The sequence below is a fragment of the Mucor mucedo genome (genome assembly GCF_025094135.1).
Source record: "Mucor mucedo strain NRRL 3635 chromosome Unknown EV154scaffold_351, whole genome shotgun sequence".
Lineage (NCBI taxonomy): Eukaryota > Fungi > Mucoromycota > Mucoromycetes > Mucorales > Mucoraceae > Mucor > Mucor mucedo.
In genome coordinates, this window is record NW_026252635.1 from 1 (window position 1) to 1443 (window position 1443).

At 31.8% G+C, this 1443-nt stretch overlaps 1 protein-coding gene across 1 annotated transcript; it reads left to right on the top strand.

Annotated features, from left to right (window-relative positions):
• Nucleotides 1–46: 46 nt before the first annotated feature.
• On the top strand, nucleotides 47–998 carry EV154DRAFT_489044 (uncharacterized protein; the record flags this gene model as incomplete). The annotated part of the gene is made up of 3 exons (XM_051599239.1): nucleotides 47–119; nucleotides 531–882; nucleotides 934–998. Coding segments are annotated over 3 exons (490 nt in total), but the record flags the coding sequence as incomplete, so codon positions are not given.
• Nucleotides 999–1443: the final 445 nt, after the last annotated feature.

Genomic DNA, 1443 nt, shown 5'->3' on the forward strand with positions numbered 1-1443 from the left:
TTTTTTTTTTTTTTTACTCTTTCATAGTTATTACCTGTACCTGTAGGCAAATGAAGATTCTAGAAATCACCTCCTATCAGCAGGATAAATCTTCCCACGTCTACAGCTCCGCGCTGAAAGTACAACCATGCATTTTTCAAGACCAAAAACTTATGAATAGAAGGTATCTCAAACTCTACGAAGCTCAACAGAAACAGCAATATATAGATGTATTTTCTAAAGAAAAAAATCATTTAATTCCGTTTTTATGTGGTATTTGAGCTACATGCTCTTTTTACTGCCCGACATCTATCGGGCATACTTTTTCACTATGGCGGAAATAATGGCAAATATTTGACATTTACTTCACAAAACTGCCATTTTTTCGGCGTGCAAAAGTGGCAGATATGATATTCTATAATAATAAAACAGGCACAGCTGCCATATTTTTGGCCAGTAAAAATGGCACCTTTAACAGTTGAATCAAGCCAAGATGTTCATAGCTGCTGTTCTTTTGTTTTAAAAAATGGCATCTATTTAGTTTGTTGAAGACAAATCATTCACAGCTTCCATTTTCCTGGCTTGTAAAAGTGGCAGTTATGATGATCTATAATAACAAAACGTTCGCAGTTGCCATTATTTTAAACGGACAAACCCTTAACCATTCTTTAGACCCATTCTTTTGTATTTGGCAGGCTCACATTTTCTTGTTCATTGTTATTATTGGCACTAAAGCACATTTTATGGATTGTTTATTTATATTTCCGTGGTGTATAGGAGGGTTTGATATAACTTCAACCTTTTTATTTAGATTTGTGGTTGTATACATGTCAATAAGATATACCATTATAATGCTGGGATGTTACTTTAGCTTACCTTTGACACTCTTAACACTCTATAAAGGTATTGTTAGAAAATAGTGATATTGTAATTAATTCTGCATTTTATTACCAGCCTTAAGTTCTGATGTCGATGATTATTTGACTGGTAGTGTTCCTAAAATTTTGTCGTTTGAGTGAAAGGTACACAGAATAAATAGTCTATATGTAAGCAGTATGATATCAATAAGAATAAAACATAACTTTTTAAAGGCTATTTAACTGTGAAGATAGAACCGTCTATTGATGAGAACCATTATCTATGGAAAATGGTTATAATATAAAGATGTACTTTAGTTTGATGAAAATAACAAAGATAGGCTAAATTTTTATCTAAAAAAAACCTTTAGTTTTATATACTGATTACATGTCATTGCTTCAGTCATTGCAAACATACCCAATTCCAACATATTTGTTCACACTTTCCGTTATTTTGAAGGGGCTATATACCCTTACGATCGTTTTTTGAAGGCTATTTATTTTAAAAGATAAATAAAAGTAAAAGAAAGAGAGAGAAAATTGTAAGCTAAAAGAACGCTAAATACACACTAATAAAGAAGCTAAAAACCAGAATGGACCAATCATG